We start from the raw sequence: 19,811 nt of genomic DNA, 5'->3' as shown, positions 1-19,811 counted from the left end.
GTTCCAGGTCTAATACAATATCAAAAGCTATCTCTTTCTGCAACATCCTCATGAGTTCCCAAGCCAGGAAAGCGAGGTCGATTGTGAAGGGACAGGGCTAAGAGCACTGAGGTGCCCTGAAGAGTTGTGAACAGGGAATGATGGGATGGAGGCAGCATCTTAGGAAAGTGAACTTGGGGTGGAGAAGATACCGGGTGGGAATGGGCCTGGCGGCAGGGAGTGCTACTGGGGAGCCCTTGTTGCAGTGTAGGCTCTTGGTGGAAAGCTTGGAACCCTGCCGTGGAGACAGCAATGAAGAAGGAGCAAGCACTCAAGAGGCACTGTTAAGGAAGTACCTGAGTTTTCAGGGTTTGGTGAAGGGAATGTAAAGGAGGAAGGAGAGATGGTGCCGGGGTCTTGAGCCTGAGAGTTTGCGAGGATGGCAGTGCCCTAGATGGCCGTGGGGAGGGCAGGAAGAATCACCTTTGAAGGGGAGGGCGAGGAGGCTGATTTGGAGGGGATGGCAGGATGAAGTCAAGTCAACTGTCAATCAGGAAGTTGGAAAGAGATAAGGTTAGACTTCAGGAGAAGGGTCAGGGCTGCAGATAAATATCTGGGTGCCATCAGCACCCCAAGGATCCAGGGGCATAGGGGTAGAAAGTGCATAGGGTGGAAAGAATACGCGCCAAAGTTACCCGTCTTCCCTACAAAGGGGGCAAAACTTCACATCTTAATGAAGAGAGAGCTACACAGGTACACCTCATCCTGTGCCCTGCAGGCTGGCTGGCAAGCACAAGTGTTGGCATGACATAATAGTGAGAAACCTAAATCTGACTCCTGTCTCCAGCAAGTCTCGGTCTAGAAGCCCTGAGAGAAAAGGCACAGATTCGCAGTAAATGTGTGGAGTTGATCGAGCTGTCAGACAGAAGTCAGCCTGGGCTGCCTTTTGGTCTAACTGCCACCTGCCTCCCCACCCTCCTCTCTTCTCTTGTTCCTCAGCTCCCGGTCCCAGACCCCCCGGTCCTTACATGCTTTACCTTACCTAGAATTCCCAGACACACTCTTTGGTAATGTCTCTGCTGTCTGCCAACAGGGTGCCACTTCGGTCAGATCGCATGTAGAAGCCATTGGGTGCCAGCACCGTGAGCAAGTTGCTGCCCTGAAGCTCTATACCGAAGTTGAGGGCAAACTTTCCCCAAGGGCGAAAAGTGCCAAAGGGTGTTATTGACCAGAAGGACCCACCCTGTGCTGAGGAGAGAAGCGATCACGTTGGTGGGCCATTCTGGAGGAAAGCCTCCCTCAGTACAGCCTCTGAGAGGCTCCCAGGAGGCACACCACCCCTCCTGGACCACCCTACACTGCCCGTGTTGGCAGATGCCCCTCCAGAAACACAGGAGGGCTGGCTTCTGTTCTGCACCCCCTCCCCCCACTCTGGGGGCTTTGAAGTGTAAAAGCAAACAGAAACTCTGCTTTTCTTTTATATAAGTAGGCCCTGAGTGGCAGGCCCTGAAGTCTGAGTTGGGGCTAAGGCTGGGTTAGACCATGAACCCAGGGGTGAAGAAGAAGAGCTACTCACCCTGGAAGTGGTAGATGCCCTGGTGGCAGGGCAGCAGGTGAATGCAGTCGGGCTGATCCATATTGCACTGCAGGAGGTCGTGTTCTGATGAGGTGCCCACATACCCATACCGTCCCCTCAAGGCGAGGAAGGGGCGGTTGGCTAATCGAATCCCAAATTCCTCATTTGGGCCTGGAAGAAACAGGAAGAAGTTATCTGGATGGGCTGCCTCTAGGTGCTTTCCCAGATGGAAGCAGGAAGACGGGCACTAATGGCAGAAGGGTGTCATCAATTATCTTACTATTTAGTGAACACTTACTATGTGCCAGGTCTCATGCTAGGTGCTTCTGAAAGCACTTCGTACAGCGTGGAGGCCAAGAAATTTTAATATTTTTCCTTCCTTTGAGATGTGTGAACCTATTTACTCCTCAAGATAATCCTGTGAGCCAGGCAGGTTGGCTGTCACCTCCACTGATGATGGAGACAATGAAACTGAGCCTCAGAGAAGAGGTTTGCCCAAGTGATGATGAAAAGTCAGTGATTCAGCAGATACACAGACCCAAACCTTCTGACCCCAACTCCAGTGGTCTTTCTATCATAACCCCCGCTCCCTCTGAAAGCGTCTCTGACTTGGAATAACCTGGCAAGGGTTGCTTCGCTCACCTGGAATGGTGGCACTGGCCATCAGCAAGCCATTGGCTGCGATGCCCAAGAAGCGTCCACCGGGAGACTGCAGGATGATCCTGCCACAATTCCAGTGCATACGAAAGAAGGTTTCAGACTCCAGCTGGTGCCCATCAGCCATCACTGTCCTATGGCGCCTCTGGAGAGAATATTGGGAACAGAGAAGGGAAGCAAGGACCCAAAATCTCAGCTTTCTTCTCAATATTTTTATTCTTAGACCCTCTTTCCCACATTCCACCCTCTAGTTTTTTTTTATTCTCCCAAGGTACGCTTATGCCTTCAGATGCTTTTTGGAAAACATGTTGTGACCTCAGCTCTCCCACTTCTCCAGTCTGTGCTGTATCCCACATGGAGAGAAACGAACCTTGGCCCAGACTCCAAAATCATTTCGAAATGGATCATAGTCATAAACGTGAAAGCTAAACTATAACCACAGTTTAACTATAAACATCTAGAAGAAAATGTAGGAGAAATTCTTTTCAACTTTGGGGTAGACAAGGATTTCCTGGGGCAAGAAAAAAGCACTAACCATTTATAAAATGGAGAAATTGGACTTCATCAAAATTAAAAACTTGCTGCTCAAAAGACACTATAAAGCAAATGAAAAGGCAAGCCACAGATTGGGAGAAAACAATTTTATGTTTACAATACATAAATCTGGCAAAGGACTGATGTTAGAACACACAAAAACCCTTACAACTCAATAATAAGACAACCCAATAACAAACAAAAGATCTGAATAGACACCTCACAAAGAAGATATAGAAGCGGCCAATAAGCACATGAAAAGATGCTTGGGGACTTCCCTGGTGGCGCAGTCGTTAAGAATCTGCCTGCAATGCAGGGGACGTGGGTTCGAGCCCTGTTCCGGGAAGATCCCACATGCCGCAGAGGAACTAAGTCCGTGTGCCACAACTACTGAGCCTGCACTCTAGAGCCATGAGCCGCAACTACTGAGCCCGCACACCACAACGAAGAGTAGCCCCTGCTCACTGCAACTAGAAGAAGCCTGTATGCAGCAACAAAGACCCAATGCAGCCAACATTAAAAAAAATAATAATAAAATAAATTTAAATAAATAAAGGGAAGCCACCAAAAACACTGGAAAAAAATAAAAGATGCTCGACATTATTAATTATAAGGGAAATGCAATTTAAAGCCACAATAAGATGGCATTACACATTTAATTTTAGAGTGGCTAAATTTAAAAAAAAACAGTACTTAGTATTGGAAAGGATGTGGAGCAATTAGAACTCTCATACATTACTGGTGAGAATATAAAATAGTACAATCACTTTAGAAAGCTGCTTGACATTTTCTTAAGAAGTTAAACACACATTTATCATATGACCCAACAATTCCACTCTTACGTATTTGCCCAAGATAACTGAAAGCATAGGCCCACAAAAAGGCTTGTACATGAATGTTCATAGCAACTTTGTTCATAATGGCCCAAACTGGAAACAACTCAAGTGTTCATCAACAAGTGAAAGGATAAGCAAATTATGTTTGTGTTTATGAGTAGAGTTATGGAATACTACCCAGCAATAAAAAGGAATGAACTCCTGATACATATGACATCATGGACAAATTTCAAAAACATCATGCTGAGTGAAAGAAGCATATATACTGTAATTACTGTATGATTCCATTTATATGAAATTCCATTGTAAGCAAACCTAATCTATAGTGACAGAATATATACCAGTGGTGGTGGGGAGCGCAAGAGGGGAGGGGATCTGACTGAAAAGAGGCAAGAGGGAATTTCTGTGGTGGTAGAAATATTCTCTAACTTGTGATATGATTGTAGCATGATTGCATACATTTGTCAAAACTTATTGAATTGTACACTTAAAATGGGTGCGTTTTATTGTATGTAAATAATGCCTCAATAAAGTTTAAGTTTTTTTTTTAAAGAGGCCCCATTGAATGAAAGTGGGCCCATTGGATGAAAATGAATGTTTATTGACAAGGACCTCCACACTTTACCTCACCATCTGATCATCTGCCTTGAAGAAGGAAAAAGTGTGTCTGGAGAGGGAGAGCTCAGGGCTTAAGGGTTCTCTTACTCAGAAAGTCAAGGTCTCACCTGGGCTAGGTAGCAGCCATTGGCTGAACGAAGCTGCAAGGTGGGGCTCTTGTGGTCACATTCAAACTGGAACAAGGACATTGGGGTTACGTGCTCAGAGGTGGCACACACCTCCACGTCTGCAGAGGAAGAACACATTAGAAGAAGCCTGAGTCTGGCCTCAGCCCCTCCTCCACCCTTCATGGCTGGTATTCCTTCTGCTTTCCCTCCTCAGCCTTCATCACCTTCGTTTGCACCATAGTGGCCTGGGGAAGACCCAGGCCACTTTCTCTCCAAGCCCATGCCCCTGGTTTAAAGCCCTTCTCCATGGCAGCAGAGATCCTCTTGGGACCTCAGGATCTTCCTTAGCATTAGTTTAAAAAATCCTCACTGATCCCAAACACACTTTCCTCTTTTCAGCAGCCAGCCCTCCCTCCCTCTATGGCCGTGTTGGACCCAGCACTTGCCATAGACAACGGAGAGAAACTTCTGAGTCTTGGACCTGAGGCTGACCCAGGTAGGGCAGTGTTGTAGGATGAGCCACTCCTCGCCCTTATGGGGATCGGAGCCCAGGCTCAGGAGCAGGCGTGTGCCCTGTGGATACAACATGCCTCCTTCTCCATCACTCAGCGCCACAAGCCCTCCAGGCCGCACTTGCATGTGGAAAGCTGTCTGTGTTGAGCGTTGGGAGACCAGCTGGTCTAAGTGGGACAAGAAGGTGTGTGCAGAGGTCTCCAGGTGGTAGCATCCATCTTGGAAATGCAACAGGAAGCCACATTCCTTCAGGCAGGGAACTGGTGCGTCCACCCAGACTCGGCCCATGGTGGGGTCAGCCCGGGCATAGCGGTGGTTGAGGGGGCTGTAGAGGATCACGTGGACATGCAGGGCTGGCTGGGGGATCCACATGTGGTAAGCTGAGAGGACCCGGGAGGTGCAGAAAACATCCTTGCCATCAGATTCCAGATAACGACCACTGATGATGCACTGGAGGGTCCATTTGCCACTGTGGTGGAAGTGGATTAGGAAGCATCCATGATGGCCTGTCCTTGGCCGGCCACAGAACAGCGAACCATCCGCCTCACACAGAAGGTAGAAGCCCTTCAAGCTTCTTAGTCGTACCACAGCCTGTGTGTCATGCTTATTGCTCACTAGGACCTCCCAGGTCTGGAGGCATTGGGAGGGAGAAGAAGGAAATCAGTACTGCTGAGAGACCAGACTGAGGAGCCCTTCAACTATCACCCCTGGCATCACTCCAGCACCTTCACTGAGGACAACCACCTTCCCTCCACATTGGCCTCCTTGCTGTCCACTCTTCTACCCTCTCATCCAGTGGTAATCTAGAGATCTCAGGGCTCCTCCAGTACTGGAGCCACAGGGCTTCTCAAGATCCCAAGAGACGTTCTAGATGCCCACTTCTCCAGATAATGGAGGGTAAAACTCCCTCTCTCTTCCTTGGTTGCTTCCTTAAATACCTAACTTTCAAAACAAATGCTTTTGTTTAAGTCTTACTTCTCTCTTTCTCACTGTTGCCCCTGGACAGCACACTCAGCCAACACGTCCGCCCCCCAAAACCACCTCTCCACCATGGCAGGAGAAAAGAAAGACCTCTTACAGGCAGGACCGGGCTCCGGGGATGAGGATGGGAGCACACAGTCGAGATGGAATTGTCTGTTTCAGCTGTGATCAACCTTGTTACAAGCGAGAGGAACTTGCCACTGCCTTGCTCTACAGCACCATCCGAGAGGTGCCAACATCATTCTCTAAAATGAAGACCAAATCTCTGAGGGCTTCTAGAGTACCCCAGTCTCAAACTACAACCAGAACATAGACTTTGCAGTATCTCCGCGGGTCCAACTTCCCGGACGCCCACAATTCTGCCTTCCAGCCTGGCCTCTCCACCTCTCCTTTCTGTGATAACACACCCACTGTGCTGGGATAGAGGGGAGGGAGCAGCCAGAGCAAGACAAGGTAGCAAAGCCAGGGCTGAGGCTTCACCTGATAGAATAGGGTTAGAAAGGGGGAGATGGAACAATAGAGACCTGTGAGCAAAAGCCTGGCTTGCCCTGACAATGGCAGAGGCTAGTAAAGTGATTAGGTTGAAAGTGTATCCACACCACACACACACACACACACACGCACACACACACACGCACACGGCTTGGGAAAAATGGTTCCAGTGCACGTTTGCTTTGTTACCTGTCTCCGGCCCAAACCCTTTGCAGTAGCGGTGACAGTATTCTTGTATGTCTCAAAAGTGAGGTAGGATCCTGCCCAGCTGATGAGCCCAACCCTTAGGTCCTCGGCCTTGGGCTGTCTTGGCATCCACTCCACTTCATCCATGGGGCCAGCACCACAGGTGATGACTCAGTCCGGCCCAGCCTTCCCCCCAGTGGTGAGGTTCTACAGGTCATAGGGCCCCGAATCAGGCCCTTAGTGCCCCGCGGAAGATGTTTCCAGAGGGAACTTCCTAGGCAGAGGCTGGCCTGGGGCCCAGCACCTCTGTGACCCGGGAGCATTGTGACTGTGAGGGTTGCCTCTTATCCCACCATACAGGAGAAAGGGCACTGGCTCAGCAACATCAATCCACAGCCCAGAGGAAGTGGGTCCAGGGCCACTGGCACTAGCCTCCCCACATCACTCCAGGCATCGAGGTAACTAAGACTGGGAATCAGAACTTCAGCCTGTGCCAACCACCACCTGTGACTTCAGGCAAGTTCCTCCCTTTCTTCACTTGTGTTCCTCATTTTAATCATAGGATAGAAATCAACCTCTTTCCTCCCTAGGAAGTGGGTTCTGCCTGGCTCCCTTGGGGCTCAAGTGTTTTCAGAGTTCAAGATACCTAAGAAAAATCTATTAACTTCTATGGCCCTTGGGAGGATGAGGCCAAAACATCTCAGACGGTACTTTTCAGGGAGTGTGAGGAAACCCTAGATAACCAGCAAGGATCAGATTACTCATGCTAATCAGGAAGGGCTGGCTCAGGAGCAGGGTAAGGAGACTGGCCTTGGTGGGGGGACCACAGAGCACCCTCTTCGGTCCCTAGTTGCCCTGCTGCTGGGCAACCAGCCAGGGCTGCCCCTAAGGATATCAGTCCTTCCCTCACCAAAGAGTCTCTGTTGTCCAATAGGCTCCAGGACCCACTGCCTACTTCTCTAAGTAGCTGGGAGATGGATGGGAAATGGGCGTTAGGTGGTTTATAGACCCATGAAGGTAGAGCTTGTTACAGCAGCAAAGGTCCCTTGGAATTGGGGAAGGAAGGGGATTTCCTCCACTGGAGCCCCTAAATACTTCCAATCTCAAGAGTAAAGGAGGAGAAGCTGAGCTAGACAAGGGCAGCGATGTGTGTGTGTGCTTGGGGGACGGGGCAGGCCCTGCAGCCTTAGCTGCTTTGAGCCTCCCCTATATTGTCTCTTTGCAGCCAATAACCCAGCCCCGACTTCTAGGCTACAGACAACACCGTGTACAAACCACAGCAAATTTATTACTCAATATCCAGTGCCACATCATAGCACCACCCGGAGCCCTCACCTTCCCTCCCCACCTGGCCCCAAGGGTACACCCGAAATGGAAGAAACAGAAGTAAACCCAGATCCCTGCTCCTCCTCTGGCAGAAGGGGCCCTGGCCCTGGAAGCCCCTTTCCACAGGTCCCAGAAGGCAGGAGAGCGGAGCCCTCCGTGCCCAGAGAGCGGGGCCCCAGGCTCCCAACAACAGAGACAACATGCAGGCAGGAGCAGAGGCCGCTGTCTGCGGGGGAGGAGGAGATGGGGTGGGGAAGGGCACTGCCTGAGGAGTCCGGGAGTCTGGTCATCCCGGGATGCACGCGGGAGCTTCTGGGCAGCAGGGGCCGGCCCCTGGTTGGTTAGCGCTTCGACAGCTCATGGGACAGCCAGTCCAGCCCATCATACAAACCCGTGCCTTGGGTGGCACAGGTGGCCTGGACGTACCACTGTGGGGAGAAGGAAAGAAAGAGGTCAGTAGCAGGGAAGAAAAGGAGATGCCTTTATTTCCTGCCTGGCCTGGGGCCCCTTTGGGAGAGGCAGGCCCTCACCGTGCGGCTGCGCAAGTGCTGTAGCCCCAGCTTGTCGGTCAGCTCGCTCACGGGCATGGCGTTGGGCATGTCCTGCTTGTTGGCAAACACCAGCAGCACCGCATCCCGCAGCTCATCCTCCTGCAGCTGGGAGAGGCGAAGGGGGTGGAATCCAGCTGTGTACGGGAGCCCCCCTTTTTCCCTTCTAGCATATTTGTGAGAAGAATAGAATATTGTGTCGTCTACTGCTAAACCCAAGACAGAGTTATAAACTAGCTTGAGGCCATTTTGGCCTGAAGTCCAGAAAGGGTCTTCTACTAATTTGACTCCTTGCCCTAGTCAAAATGACAAAATTTCCAAATGGAAAAATAAGAACGTAAGATGACGTTTCTCTCCACCACGCAGAACTCCCCCCTCCCCACCAACTTCTCAGAGTCAGTTGTGAAGACAGGAGAGAATGCAAGGAAAAAGTAAGCCCTATACTTTTTACCTGACCCCAATTCAAAACAGGGTGAGCTACTTCTTGTGACTGTGTCCACAGAGAGAATCACACATTCAAGGCCGGTGAGGCATTTCCTGACTGTCACACCAGTACAGAGGCTCTCTCTGTCCCAGGGCTCTGGGTGCTCACCATCTTCTGGAGTTCATCAGCAGATTCCTGGACCCGCTCTCGGTCATTACTGTCCACCACGAAGATGAGGCCCTGGGTGGGAAGGAAGAAAGGAGGAGCAATCACTCGAGCCTGGGACACATACACCCTAGTCTGGCTCTTTGTCTCTTCTGTCCACGTCTAATTGTGTCTAAACCCTTCTCATCTAGTAAACTTCCACTACGGCTTTGCAGATGTCCTCGCACAAACTGGAGACACCCAGCAAAGGATACAGCCTCTGCCCTCAGGCAAGCAGTCTAGCTAAAAGATGTGCAAGGGAACAGGGAAAGACATGTGATGAGAGCTAAATCAGGCAGCGTGGATTCAGAATTCTGCTTCTCAGGAGACGCTTATGGTGGCTAAGGCTCTGAAGTCTGAGGCCAGTTCTGAAGGATGAGGAGAGGCTAGCCTACAACTGAGGGTAGAAGGAGGGAAGGGTTTTTTCCTGGCCTGGGCCAACATCTCAGGCTTTCTAACCTTAACCCTCTTCCCCTGGGGTTGGGGAGCCCCAACCTGAGTGTTCTGGAAGTAGTGCCGCCACAGAGGCCGAATCTTGTCCTGGCCTCCCACGTCCCACACTGTGAAACAGATGTTCTTGTATTCCACTGTTTCCACGTTGAAGCCTGCAGATAATTGGTAAAAATATGAGGAAAAAATCCTGAAAGGAAGGAACTCACTAAAACTAAGTGGATTCAGCAGGGATATAAAACTAGAAGGCAACGATCAAGGCCCAGGGGAAAAGAACCCCAGAGGACCAGCTAGCCCACAGATGGGGCCGGGCTAGGTCACATCCATCTCGCCTCATCTTGCACGTTAAGATACCCTGACCCACTTCTCAGGTAGCAGGATCTGATGTCAGGGTCAGCTCCCTGCACAGAAATAAGGGCCTGGGGCAGAATGCAGAGCAGATCCTCAGAAGGGCCGCCGCCACGCTCCCGCTCCTCCCGGTCTCGCCTCCGGACTCACCTATGGTGGGGATGGTGGTGACAATCTCCCCCAACTTCAGTTTGTACAGGATTGTGGTCTTGCCAGCTGCATCCAAGCCAACTGCAACGGAGAGGGGCACAGGGATGGAGATGGGAGCGAGGGAGCCCCCTAGAGCCCAGGGAAGGGGAGAGGCCAGGACAGCTGATGGTGACGGGGGCGGAGAGCCCGAGCGCCTCCAGGTGCGCGCTGTTATCTACCTTCGGGGCCTTGAGTGCAGTAGGGTGGGGAGCGCCAACTCCTGCCCCCAAAGCGGGGGAGGGGCGGCAGGGAAAGAGGCGCAAGAGAAAGGCCGCGCTCCTTTTAAAAGTCGTCTCCAAGGGCGGAATCCTCCCTTCTTACCAGCCGGGCTGGGGCGAAGGGAGCTTCACCCCACCCAGGCCCGCAGCTCTCAGTCTCAGGCCCCGGGGACAGTGCTGCAGACCGCGACCCATCCGAAAGTAGCGGCCCCAGGGGGTTAGGAGGTGGGTGACTCGGGGTCAGAGACCGGGGTGAGCTGGGCTGGAGGGACGCGGGGGCGAGAGGGCTGCGCGGGGGCTGGCGCTCCAGTCCGGGCCGCGCGCTTGATCTGCCTCACCCATGAGGATCCGCATCTGCTTCTTCCCAAAGATCCGCGAAAAGAGCGCGGACACGGTGAGGCCCATGGCGGGGCCCGGGGGAGGGGGCGCGGGCACGGACGCGGGGTGCGGGCTGGAACCGGCCGCTGGGGGATGGGGCCCAGCAGCAGCAGAAGGAGGAGGCGCCGCCGCGGCCTCCGCGCGTCCCGGCCGGCCCTACGTCACCTCGGGCCGTCCCCCGCCCTGGCCCCGCCCCCAGGCCCGCCCCCGCCCCGCCTCCAGACCATGGCTCAGGAAGACACTGGAGTTGAGCGAGCCTCCGCATCCTCCCCCGGTCCCGCGCCAGCTTTAAAGATGGAAAGGGCCTGGGTCTCCCCCAGTTCCTAGCGCGCCTTGTCAGGTCTATGGCGCTGAACCGGCAACCCGGGCAGGGTCGAGGAAAGCCTACAACGCTCCATAACGGCCCTCCACCCCCATCTTCAGTGGCCGGTCTCTGGGCCTTGGTTTGTTGTGTCCAACGCACTCTGGGCTCCGGTTTAGCTCTTGGTGACCTCCAGCCTCCTCCCTGGGGGAGCGGAAGTTCTGTGCAAGTGTCTTAGTCCTCCCTTTTGTCCTCCCAGCTCCCAGCGAGGGACTCTGAACATAGCAGGTGGTTCAGTGACCGTAGAATCTCGAGAGGAGTACGCCAGAGGTGGAAGAAGATGCACTTCATGGTTCCTTCAAACGCCACCTTCATAGATCCCCAATCAGCAGAAACAGCGTAAGATCCCCAGTTCTGGCGGCGGGGTCGTAAACCCTACTCCTGTATACTGGAGAACTCTGCCTTCGCCTTGATGGCCCTGGAAACAAGGCCTTTCAGTCAAGAGGGCAGCCTTTCTAAAGTTCCCTCCTCACTCTGCCACAGACCTGGGAACCTGGATTTTCAGGGCACAGCTATCTAGGATTTTGTGAGGCTCTTGCCAAAGAGCTTCATAAGTTACTTCCCCACTCATCTTAGCATCTGAGGCGAAATAGCAAGATAGGAATTAATTTAAATTTCTTCTATGGCAGAGACTGGGTCAATGCCAGGCACCTAATATATGCTTAACAAATGCTGGCTGGGTTGAATGGACTAATTGGTTGCTCAGTGGAGCAAGGGCAGGCGTTTTGCCTATTCTGGATTTGCAGTGGGCTTCTAGGATCAGTTGCTTATGGACTGGACATGGTGAAGTGAGCTGGGAATCAGAGAAAGTTCCTTCCTCCCTCTCTCCTTCCCTCACTCCGTTCCATAAATATTTACTGAGTACCCACTTTGTGCCATTGTTCCAGGCCTCAGTTCAATTCTGAGTTCTACCTTTTTTTTGGGGGGTGGGGTGGGGGCTTGACTTCAACAATATTCACAGCCTATCATTTTCTCATCTATAAAGGGAGACTAATATCTGTCCTGTCTCATGAGGTTATGGTGAAGATTAAAATGATAAGATAATGTATCTGAATGCTTTGTGTGATGCAGATGATGTTACCTGGGCCACCAAGAATCGGGGTCTGAACAGATTTCTAGTGTCTGCCCCATCCTGACCCTCAGTCTGTAAAGAGAACAGACTCTGGGCACCAGGTATGAGTGAACACATGACTTTTTTACTCTTCAGTCATAGACTTGCATTCTTAAGAAGGTTTTTACAATGTTGAAGAGCACATTTAAAAGAGTTCCAATATAATAACACAACTAGCGGTGACCAAGTCATCTTTGGCTCTTTCAATTAGCCTTTTTCTTTCCATCCCTGTTGTCACTGCTCTGTTTCACTACCATCTGATCCCCATGAATGAAAATGGCCTTCTGCACCTTGGTATCTTCACCTTGTCTATAAGACTTGATGATGCCACTCTTGCGATGAAAATCCTTTAGTGTCTTATCACCCAAGATAAAATCCAAATGCCTTAATTTGGGTCCTCATCCATTGTGTCAGCCCCATCTGTTGCCACCTCCGCATACCCTAAGCTACTGCCTTGAAATGATTCTCATTGCTTCCCGGGTGAACCAGGCTCTCTGATGCCCCAGGAGTCCTTGCATTTTTTCCCCTCTGCCTGGAATGTTTGTTTCCCTCATCTCTAGTTAGATGGGCAATTAGTACTCATCCTTCAAATCCCAAAGTATTTCCACTGAGAGCCTTCTCTGTCTCCCCTAGACAGGCCTCCCTCCTTTTAACTTCTGTACCACTTTGAATATACTCCTGTTTACATGTCTGCTTCCTCTCTAGATGTGGTCTCCTTAAGGGCAGGACCTTGTCTCTTCATGGTGATCATCTGGCACAGCATTTGGTTATGTTGAGCCTCGGACTGATCCAGATAGGATTCTAAACTTACTGGCTGTGTGACCTTGGGCGTGTTACTTAGCTTCTCTGTGCCTCATGTTTCCCTATCTGTAAAATAGTGCTAATAATACCCACTCAGCAGAATTATTGTAAAGACTAAATAGCAAAACTCCTGTGACGCTTCTGAAATATAGTTGGCACTTAGGATGGACATCATGGCTATATATATTCATCTATATATATTTGTTTAATGAACTCAGCAGAACTCAGGAAGGATGCTAATAATTATACTGTACACCTACTAGGTGCCAAATACTGTCCTAGAAAGGGTTGCCATTTTCGTGGTCCGAAAGGGAGTCTTAATTGTTGCTCTTTAGGGACAAATGCACTGAGCCCCCAAACAGTGGGGTCATGTCGCTCACCTGGGTCTTTGGAAAGGACACAGTGCGACGTCACCCTGTCCCTCGCTGATCGTAGCGCTAGGGCAAGATCAGGTGCCCTCACCAAACCAGCATTACTTCCGTGTACTCGACTTTGATTGCTCTGCTCTGGTGGAGAGTGACCAGCGCCCTGTTGGAGAGTGACCGACTCGTGGCCCAGCTGGATTCGCAACAGGCGGCTTCCCACCCATCGACTGAAGTAGCCCCGCCCACCTCGCGCCCCCTGGGGGCGGGGCCTGATGCGTCGTGCTGTCGTCACTTCCAGCGGCCCCGGAAGCGCGGTTGTCTAGCCGTTAGAGTTAGGAAGTCGGAGTGGGGCTACGCTCAGCTTAAAGCTTTGGCCCGGGGGCCGGCCGGTGCTGCTGTGGCCCGGGCGAGCGGGGAGCGCGGAGCGGCTTTTGGGACAGTGCGGGCGAGCCCTGACAGTGTGTTCCTCTCGTGCCAGCGTCGCTCCGCCTCTAGGATAGGACCCGCCCCTGCTCTCCTGCCTGGGACCTGGCGGGCGCTTCTGTCAGGCTGCCCCGCTGCCCTGCATCCGGTCTCGGATAGCTGTGAGGAGCGGATGTGCGGCCTTAGGGACAACTGTCTCCCCGCCAGCGTCTTCGTGACCCTCTCCCAGGCTGTCCGAACACTGACGTGGAACAACCCGTTCTGAACCCTCATGGAGAAGTTTGGGATGAATTTCGGGGGCGGCCCTAGCAAGAAGGACCTGCTGGAGACCATTGAGACCCAGAAGAAGCAGCTCCTCCAGTACCAGGCACGTCTCAAGGATGTAGTCCGCGCCTATAAAAGTCTGCTGAAAGAGAAAGAGGCGCTGGAGGCCAGCATTAAGGTGCTGTCGGTATCCCACGAGGCGGATGTGGGCCTTGCAGGTGTCCAGCCTCAAGGCCTCACCTTTCCTGACTCTGTGGATGACCGATGCTCCACTCACAGCGAGGATAGCACTGGGACCGCCACCAGCTTAGATACTGCGGCCAGTCTCACCAGCACCAAGGGTGAGTTTGGGGTAGAAGATGACAGACTGGCCCGTGGGCCACCACCTCTAAAGTCCGAAGAGGCCAGTGGATCGGAGAGCGGCGTTAGCAGTAGTAGTGGGGATGGACCGTCTGGGAGTGGGGAGGTGGACAAACGACTGCACCAGCTGAAGACTCAGTTGGCGACTTTGACCAGCTCTTTGGCTACAGTCACCCAGGAGAAGTCCCGCATGGAAGCTTCTTACCTGGCTGACAAAAAGAAGATGAAACAGGACTTAGATAATGCCAGTAAAAAAGCAGAGGAGGAGAGGGGCCGGCTGGAGGGAGAATTGAAGGGGCTGCAGGAGCAGATAGCAGAAACCAAAGCCCGACTTATCACGCAGCAACACGATCGGGCCCAAGAGCAGAGTGACCATGCCTTGATGCTGCGTGAGCTCCAGAAGCTGCTGCAGGAGGAGAGGACCCAGCGCCAGGACTTGGAGCTTCGATTGGAAGAGACCCGAGAAGCTCTGGCTGGGCGGGCCTATGCAGCCGGTCAGATGGAAGGGTTTGAACTGCAAACCAAGCAGCTGACCCGTGAGGTAGAGGAGTTGAAAGGTGAGCTGCAGGCTCTTCGAGATGAGAAGAATCAGCCTGACCCCCGGCTGCAGGAGCTTCAGGAAGAGGCCGCCTGCCTTAAAAGCCATTTCCAGGCTCAGTTGCAGCAGGAAATGAGGAAGGTAATTATCTTCATCTCCTTTAAACATTTGTCGTTTAACCTGAAGTGGGGAAATATTAGGGCTTTTTTTCCTCCTTTGATAGTTAGAACTAAGTGGCTGCACTGTCGATTTTTGATGCTATTCAAAAAGTTTCATTTGTGAGTCCTGGGAAATCCTTTTCTGTGTGGTGTTGACAGTATCCACAGAGTGTGCTTCCAATAGGATGTGGCGTTTCTGAGTGTAAGCCGGGTTGGAGCCAGACAGCTCTGAGCATCTGGGCATTGGCATCTTCCCAGCTGTGCTCTGTGAAGCAGTGTAGTGGCGGCTGTGCAGTGAAAGGTGGAGTGTATGCTTGTAGGAATATGCCTATATATAGGTAGCAGTGTATTCCTACAGGTAGGGTGGCTGAAGAGGGCAAAGGGAATTTTCTCAGAAGAAATAACCTGTTGTATTGCTTGCAGTCAACATTTGCCTTGTCTGGAAAGGTATGCTATTTTACAGAGCCACCTTTCAGTGTGGGGAGAGATCCAAGTCAATTTTGAACTTCCAGGAATATTGGAAGAGGAAAAGAATGTCATATGGTTAAGAGCACACTGCACATGTGAGGTTGGCATATGAGAAGAGAGAGCAGAAACACTAAAGCAGAACAACAGCAGATCCACAAAGGTTCTTTTTTTTTTTTTTGCGGTACGCGGGCCTCTCACTGTTGCGGCCTCTCCCGTTGCGGAGCACAGGCTCCGGACGCGCAGGCTCAGTGGCCATGGCTCACAGGCCCAGCCGCTCCGCGGCATGTGGGATCTTCCCGGACCAGGGCACGAACCCGTGTCCCCTGCATCGGCAGGCGGACTCTCAACCACTGCGCCACCAGGGAAGCCCTCTACAAAGGTTCTTAATATTGTTTGGTATAATGTGTATCTGGGAGCAGGTTACAGGAGCTTGGGTTCACTCCCAAACGAACAGAAAAATTCCCAGTTCCCATTTTTGCCAGGCCACCTCCATCCCATAACCCTCTTGCTCCCCTCTCTTGCTTTCTCAAAGTTTGCCATCGGGCCTTGTGGCTTTTCTGGATGCATCTCCATCTGTTCCCTTGTTTTCCAGACAGCCCTCGCCGAAGATCAGCTACGACAGCAAGCGCAGCTGGAAGAGCAGAGGGTGGCAGCCCTGGAGAATCAAATATCTGAGGTGTCAGAACTGCTGGGCACCTATGAGAAAACCAAGCAGAAGGACCAGCTGGCCATCCACAAGCTGAAGGAGCGCATTCTTCAGCTGGACCTGGAGAACAAGACACTGGCGCTAGCGGCCTCTAGCCGGTCCCCTCTGGACAGCCATGGAGAGGAGTCCAGTCTGGATGTCAATGTCCTGAAGGACAAGATGGAGAAGCTGAAGAGGCTGCTGCAGGTTGCGGCCAGGAAGAGCCAGGTGACCTTGGACGTGGAGAAGCTCTGCAACCTGGAGATAATGCCTAGCTCAGAGGCTGCCGACGGGGAGAAGGCCAGCGCGCTCTACTACCAGCAGGAGCTGAAACAGCTGAAGGAGGAGTTTGAGAGGTACAAGATGCGGGCCCAGGTCGTCCTCAAGAGCAAGAACGTCAAAGACGGGAACCTGGGCAAGGAGCTGGAGGAAGCCCGGGAGCAGCTGGCGGAGCTGAAGGAGAAGTACATCTCGCTGCGGCTGTCCTGCGAGGAGCTCGACTGCCAGCACCAGCAGGAGGCTGAGGGCTGGAAGCAGGAGCTGGCCCGGCTGCAGCACATCCACCGGCAGGAACTGGAGCGGAGCCAGCTGGACTTCAGGGACCGCACGCTGAAACTGGAGGAGGAGCTGCACAAGCAGCGGGACCGGGCCCTGGCCGTGCTGGCCGAGAAGGACCTGGAGCTGGAGCAGCTGCGTTCCGTGGCCTTGTCCTCTGGGCTGCCGGGACGCAGAAGCCCTGTGGGCAGTGTGGGCCCCGGGGATCCAGCGGACACATGTGCCCCGGACAGCCTGACCCAAGCCCTGCAACTAGCTGCGGCCAACGAGCCCACTTTCTTCCTTTACGCCGAGCAGTTGGCTCGCAAGGAGGTGGAGATCACGTCACTGAGGAAGCAGAAGCACAGGCTGGAGGGGGAGGTGCATCAGCTGCAGGATCGGCTGCTGGAGGAGGGGGAGCGGCATCGGGAGGAGGTGGGAGCCCTGCAGAGCCACATTGCAAAGAACATCAGGGACCAGAGTCGGGAGGGAGCCAACCTGGAGTACCTCAAGAACATCATCTACCGCTTCCTGACCTTGCCAGACACCGTGGGCCGCCAGCAGACGCTCACCGCCATCCTCACCATCTTGCACTTCAGTCCAGAGGAGAAACAAGTGATCATGCGGCTCCCAGCCGGTGGTAGTTGGTGGCCTTCTGGCAAGAGATGATGCCATTTTCACTAACTCGTCAACTTTCTGTGCCTCTTCTGTGAGAAGGGGCAGGCTCTGGTTTCTCCTGCCTCTTCTCTTACATTATCATTTATTTCTTCACTGTGTTGACCTGGGAGGAATCCTCAATGTGGGCTGGGATTTTCTGCCAAATGCCATTAATGCCATTTTATCCTTGGGCCCTAGAGATACTGAAAGTGTTGGGACAGCATCTTCTGGTGGTGTGTGTGAGGGGAAGCGGGGGGAGAGGTTAGGACTCAGAGGTGCAAAAGTTTGGGGAGTGAGAGTCTTTAAAATAAGGTGTTCTCGGTTTTAATATCATACTCCTAGTGCAGAGCTAGGAGTACATATGACTCCAAAGGGAGTTCAGTTAATTTCTAAACATGCACAAGGACCAGCTGTTTACTCCATCTCATCAAAATCTTGAGTCTGGTCAACTGCCAACTGCTACCCCAATTCTCTGGGGACAGAAATTCAGGCTGGAGAGGGACCAGGAAGTTTGAAATAGGGACAGATTGTCCCCTAGTCCAAACGGCCAAGGAATAGTGAACTTGGGAAGTTCATCTTGGAACTGGGAAGCTTGGAATACTTAGGGCTAGGTATGACCTAATCAATCTGGACAAAACACACCACTTGTGACCATCCTAGAGAGAACCCTGAGCACCAGTTGGATCTTAGGGATTTCCTGAGTGACCTGCTTTTGGCCTGGATAGGGTTCTAGACCTCTCACATTTGTCCCTGCCTTAACCTGTCTGCCCAGGGTTGGCCTGAGATTGTGAGTGAATGACTTTGCTAGCTTTCCCTCAGTGTTGAACTTCCATTAAGAAAAATATTCTGTCTTTTTACAGAGAGAGGTCTGATCAGGAAGCTCTGATCCTGCCTGGATACAAGGAGTTAGCTCAGAGATTTACACCCTCCCCCCCCAAGCTGTTTCTGCCTTTGTAGGGACAGGGAAGAGGAAGAAGATCTGCTGCAGAGGATTCCAGAAGGATGCTCTGACCCTCACAGGAAAGTGGTGGCAATTCAGCTGAGGCCGGGCTGGGGTACTTGCTGCTCCGTGGATAGCATTCTGGCTAAATCTGCACGTCCCTGCAACCAGGGTGTTCATGCATTACTGTCACCAGGGTACTTTGCCCACTCACTTAGGGAGGTCATAGAGTTTCAGTCCGAAAGCCTCGTCTTCCCACACATGTTACTACTAAAGGAGGGGCTCAAAAAAGTTGGGTTCAAACAGTATCACTTACCTATTCTTTGCTTTCCCCCATTTGCTCTTGCTGGTTGTAGAGATCTTTGGATCCTAAAGACCAGTGCTTTGCCACTGACTGGGCTGATATGTACCTTTCTGTTACTTCATCATAGCAGTCTATTTTGTGAGGGTTTGGGGGTGCAGAGACTGTGATTAAATGTTCTGATTGGGAGGCTGGGTGACCTGGACTGTTTACAGTAAGTAGACTTAGTGGAACAGAAGTGATATGTTCAAATGATAATAACAATAACCACGGAATCATTAAACCTGACCAACTTGACCTATGTGCTTCCTTAATGGTGTGTATACACACACACACACACACACACACACAGAGACATAAATGGAGTGTGAATGTAAATGGGAAATGAAAAGGATGTAAGAAATATTTCATCATATTAATCCATGAGCTTGAATCTAGGGAGGAATACCTCAATGCTTTAACTGCCTCAATTACAGCCCAAATTTCTTAGCCTGGAATTGTGTATGAGTGTTTGTGTATAGGCAACTACACTGGAAAAAAGCCTTCTCATGGGTTTAATGGGCGAGATTGAAACTTCCATAATTACTGCTTTAAACTTTATTTTATTTATTAATTTTTAAAAATTTATTTATTTTTGGCTGTGTTGGGTCTTTGTTGCTGCGCATGGGCTTTCTTTAGTTGCGGCAAGTGGGAGCTACTCTTTGTTGCGGTGCGCAGGCTTCTCATTGCGGTGGCTTCTCGTTGCGGAGCACGGGCTCTAGGCGCGTGGGCTTCAGTAGTTGTGACACATGGGCTCTAGAGCGCAGGCTCAGTAGTTGTGGCACACGGGCTTAGTTGCTCCGCGGCACATGGGATCTTCCCGCACCAGGGCTCGAACCCATGTGCCCTGCATTGGCAGGCGGATTCTTAACCATTGCGCCACCAGGGAAGCCCTGCTTTAAACTTTAGAAGTAATCTGCTTATGAATGCTTTATTATACTTCAAACCAGGATTCATGGTATCCTGGAAAAGTTTCTCCAGATGTCAAGCTAAACTAGATGATGATGATGATGATGATGATGATGATGATGATGATGATCAAGCTAAACTAAATGATGATGGTGATGATGATGATGATCAAGCTAAACTAAATGATGATGATGATGATCAAGCTGAGCTACAATGATGATGATGATGATGATGATGATGATGATGATGATGATGATGATGGTGGTGGTGGTGGTGGTGGTGGTGATCATCTCTTAATTTTCTTACCTGATCCTCTTAAATGTAGGATATATT

At 51.6% G+C, this 19,811-nt stretch overlaps 3 protein-coding genes across 3 annotated transcripts; 1 reads left to right on the top strand and 2 right to left on the bottom strand.

Moving 5' to 3' along the window:
* Window positions 1-1,021: 1,021 nt before the first annotated feature.
* On the bottom strand, window positions 1,022-6,626 carry FSCN3 (fascin actin-bundling protein 3; the record flags this gene model as incomplete). Its single annotated transcript, XM_081244182.1, has 6 exons — window positions 1,022-1,227; window positions 1,556-1,726; window positions 2,198-2,357; window positions 4,308-4,426; window positions 4,754-5,450; window positions 6,483-6,626. The coding sequence occupies 6 exons, from the start codon at window positions 6,624-6,626 to the stop codon at window positions 1,022-1,024; spliced, it is 1,497 nt and encodes a 498-aa protein (XP_081100308.1).
* Window positions 6,627-7,747: 1,121 nt separating this feature from the next.
* On the bottom strand, window positions 7,748-10,715 carry ARF5 (ARF GTPase 5). The gene is made up of 6 exons (XM_081244091.1): window positions 10,525-10,715; window positions 9,930-10,010; window positions 9,477-9,586; window positions 8,946-9,017; window positions 8,336-8,461; window positions 7,748-8,233 (listed from the first exon to the last, which is right to left on the bottom strand). Exons 1-6 carry the CDS (start codon window positions 10,589-10,591, stop codon window positions 8,147-8,149), a joined length of 543 nt encoding a protein of 180 aa, XP_081100217.1. The 5' UTR covers window positions 10,592-10,715; the 3' UTR covers window positions 7,748-8,146.
* A 2,797-nt stretch (window positions 10,716-13,512) lies between these two features.
* Window positions 13,513-18,827, top strand: GCC1 (GRIP and coiled-coil domain containing 1). The gene is made up of 2 exons (XM_081243918.1): window positions 13,513-14,928; window positions 16,006-18,827. The coding sequence occupies exons 1-2, from the start codon at window positions 13,897-13,899 to the stop codon at window positions 17,299-17,301; spliced, it is 2,328 nt and encodes a 775-aa protein (XP_081100044.1). The 5' UTR covers window positions 13,513-13,896; the 3' UTR covers window positions 17,302-18,827.
* The last annotated feature ends 984 nt before the right edge of the window (window positions 18,828-19,811 follow it).

The sequence above is a fragment of the Mesoplodon bidens genome, assembly GCF_964165515.1.
Source record: "Mesoplodon bidens genome assembly, chromosome: 9".
Classification (NCBI taxonomy): domain Eukaryota; kingdom Metazoa; phylum Chordata; class Mammalia; order Artiodactyla; family Ziphiidae; genus Mesoplodon; species Mesoplodon bidens.
The sequence above is the reverse complement of the archived record's forward strand: the minus strand, read 5'-3'. Positions and strand labels throughout refer to the sequence as shown.

Bases quoted from the DNA above. Each gene is read 5' to 3' on its own strand.
- ARF5 (XM_081244091.1), bottom strand. From the start codon at position 10,591: ATGGGCCTCACCGTGTCCGCGCTCTTTTCGCGGATCTTTGGGAAGAAG. The intron at 9,587-9,929 runs GTGAGTCCGGAG...AATTATCTGCAG, and splicing joins CACCACCATCCCCACCATAG to GCTTCAACGTGGAAACAGTG. The intron at 9,018-9,476 runs GTTGGGGCTCCC...CTTCCCACCCAG, and splicing joins ACTACTTCCAGAACACTCAG to GGCCTCATCTTCGTGGTGGA.
- GCC1 (XM_081243918.1), top strand. From the start codon at position 13,897: ATGGAGAAGTTTGGGATGAATTTCGGGGGCGGCCCTAGCAAGAAGGAC. The intron at 14,929-16,005 runs GTAATTATCTTC...CTTGTTTTCCAG, and splicing joins TGCAGCAGGAAATGAGGAAG to ACAGCCCTCGCCGAAGATCA.